The 2,601-nt window shown below is 32.9% G+C and overlaps 1 protein-coding gene across 3 annotated transcripts; it reads left to right on the top strand.

Annotated features, from left to right (window-relative positions):
- Positions 1-497: 497 nt before the first annotated feature.
- LOC149947252 (uncharacterized) lies at positions 498-1,810 on the top strand. 3 transcript variants are annotated; one of them, XM_090172002.1, is made up of 5 exons: positions 498-669; positions 738-842; positions 909-1,009; positions 1,078-1,177; positions 1,382-1,810. In XM_090172002.1, exons 1-5 carry the CDS (start codon positions 639-641, stop codon positions 1,597-1,599), a joined length of 555 nt encoding a protein of 184 aa, XP_090028128.1. In that variant the 5' UTR covers positions 498-638; the 3' UTR covers positions 1,600-1,810. The 3 variants fall into 3 exon arrangements, with proteins under 3 accessions (XP_090028128.1, XP_090028127.1, XP_090028126.1); XM_090172001.1 differs by having other exon boundaries at positions 500-669; positions 906-1,009; positions 1,385-1,806; XM_090172000.1 differs by having other exon boundaries at positions 500-669; positions 906-1,009; positions 1,382-1,806.
- The last annotated feature ends 791 nt before the right edge of the window (positions 1,811-2,601 follow it).

Raw genomic sequence — 2,601 nt, 5'->3', positions numbered from 1 at the left:
AATCTGTGAAACAAACCGTTAGTGAAGAAATAGAGCTAGTGGCATACTTATGAGAAATTATGTTACATATGCTATCATTTTAAATCAACGCCTAGAAATCCCAAACAACACGAGTTTAAAGCTTGAAGCTAAAAAGTAATTACCTTTAAAATCGTATGAGTATATTTACGTTAATTATGTGATAATATGTCTACATATTGGTTGATAAATAATATTAAATATCCTCAAGGGAAAGGATAAAATGTTGTTTCATAGCCACCACTAACTTTAAAACTTAACTTCTTCGCAATATAGTTTATATTCCTTATTTTTATTTTCCTCAGTTTTAAATAACCGCCACCGAGAGCGCTACGTTACAGAGGCCGGCACAAAAACTGCCAACTTTTATTACGCATCACGGCGTAAATAATTTCTTTGAAAATGAAGTTGGCCATTTTTCGAAGCTTTAAAAAATATTAAATTAAAAACAATGGTGGCTGCTTAGAGCTTTCTTAAATGCCCACGAGCGCCAGTATTTAAACAGTTGAATTATCGTTAAAATCAATATTTTGAATTTTAGAAACCCTAAAAGTAGTTTATTTTAGAAAGCGCTGTCATAACTAATCATAAAGTAAAAGCATATTTTATAAATAATCATCATGGCTTCTGGTGGAACCAGACAAGGACTTGGTATGTCTGTCATTTTTTTAATCTGATATGTAAAGTATGTTTAATGGATTGATTTATATTTCTTTAAGGTCTAAGAAGCACCAATTTTACTACCAGCGTAGTTAAACCATCTTTTGGGCATCCGGCAAAATCAATCGTATCCGTAACTGATTCCATGAAGGAAAAAGAAAATGGTATTTATATTTATGGTGAAATGAAGTTGAAATTAGTCTTAAATGGATTATTCTATTTAATAGCAGTTCAAAGCATCGAAACTCAAAAGATAATCACCAAAGAACTAAAATCTCCAGACCGACGAAGAAAACCGTTTAATTGTTTAAATATTGGCAACAACTCTAAAGTAGCTGATTATTACAAAGTACAAGTTTTAATGAAATCATAAACAAACTACATACTCTTATTCCACAGGTTCTATCGCTTCACGAGGCCGTATCACAATTTGAAAAAGAAACTCTCAAATTTAATGATGACCCAGAATGGATTGACAGCTGTAATAGGATAGAAGAAGGTATAGACTATTACTACGATGGAAAGGTTAACCAAAGCCCTGTAGAATCTTTAGCGAGAACAGAATGCTTTAATAAAACAATAATTTTTAGCTTTGATTCCATGGTGCAGTGGAAGCATAGATGTTATTGTTCGTAATGTTGGGAGTTTAACCTTTCCACTTATGTAATTTTTTGACTTTTAACTATGCTATGCTTTTTTCTAGAAGACGATGATTGGGACTTGAGATTTTTTTCAAGGACTGCGGAAAAATTTGAACGTAGTCCTCCTAATAGTCCTACCATTGCCCTAATCCCGGAATCTCCAATCCGTCAACTATGTGAAGTTAAACTCAATTTCGAAACATCCATATTACCTCATATAAGTGACATACAGCAACAATTCATTGAAATATCTATGCCAGATTTTTCGGATTCTGAATAGCTATGTTCATTTTATTTAAGTTGGTGAAATTTTAATATATTGTGCATTGTGCTGTTAAATATTTTTGTATTAAATTTGTAATTCAATATTTTAAGTCTTGTGACCAAATCCAAAAAATGTGTGATACAACCAATATCGGGAAATTTTAACTGAAGGTAATAAAAAAACATTTTTAAATCAAAGAATCATAACAAGAAAAAATTTATTATCTTGTTACTTCCATAAATGTTTAAAAGGTGGCAATTGTGTTAGAATAATATGAATGAAAATTAAGTAACTCTACCTCTTCAACTCCTACTGATACTGGATCTAGCCAATCAACTATTATTCAAGCTCAATGGGATTGGTAGGTTCAAAGTCCAAAGTTCTAACCATTACACCATGGAACCTGGCAAACTTATAAATTACTGTGTTATTTATCATGTTTAGAAAAATCCTTAGTAGACAAACGAAATGTATCAATAGTCTGGATTTTAAGACAGGAGTTCTAACCATTAGATTATAGAACCTATGTCCACCCACTCAAAACTGATATAAACTGCTGTGCTAAAGTTAAACACTGACTAGTCTAAAAAAAGTTCGTATTTGATATAAGTCTGTGTAAGAACTTGAAGTAATGCACTGGGCTAAAATGAGTTTATAGTAGATATACGACCGTTGATGTTATCCACTTTCTCACAGTTCCACCATGACTTGAAGGCGGATTGTTGGATTCATTAAGTCCAGAGTTTTACACCGACACTCCGCGGCGGCGATCGGAAAAATTGCGGTGGGGGCCCGACCTATTGTTTCTATTAATAATGGCATTTACTTAAAATGCTATTTATCCTCAATTTTATTTCTGTGGGGGCTCTGCTCCGTTTGTTTTTACTGCACGGGGATCGCCGCCACTGCGTGACACCATTACACTGTGTTCCAGAGACCCCAAATTTTGGAATGAATTCCACGAAAGATAATGTGGAAATATTTTTACATATTATCGTTATGTTTAATTGTTACTTA

The sequence above is a fragment of the Leiobunum rupestre genome, chromosome 4, assembly GCF_980474605.1.
Source record: "Leiobunum rupestre chromosome 4, qqLeiRupe1.1.hap1, whole genome shotgun sequence".
Classification (NCBI taxonomy): Eukaryota; Metazoa; Arthropoda; class Arachnida; order Opiliones; family Sclerosomatidae; genus Leiobunum; species Leiobunum rupestre.
Note: the sequence above shows the minus strand (reverse complement) of the source record. Positions and strands in the feature narration are given on the sequence as shown.

What these genes read in the sequence shown, in the direction of transcription:
- LOC149947252 (XM_090172000.1), top strand. Translation starts at nt 639, where the DNA reads ATGGCTTCTGGTGGAACCAGACAAGGACTTG. An exon ending in ATATTGGCAACAACTCTAAA is followed by an intron (nt 1,010 to 1,077) that starts GTAGCTGATTAT and finishes CTTATTCCACAG; the next exon opens with GTTCTATCGCTTCACGAGGC. An exon ending in CTGTAATAGGATAGAAGAAG is followed by an intron (nt 1,178 to 1,381) that starts GTATAGACTATT and finishes GCTTTTTTCTAG; the next exon opens with AAGACGATGATTGGGACTTG.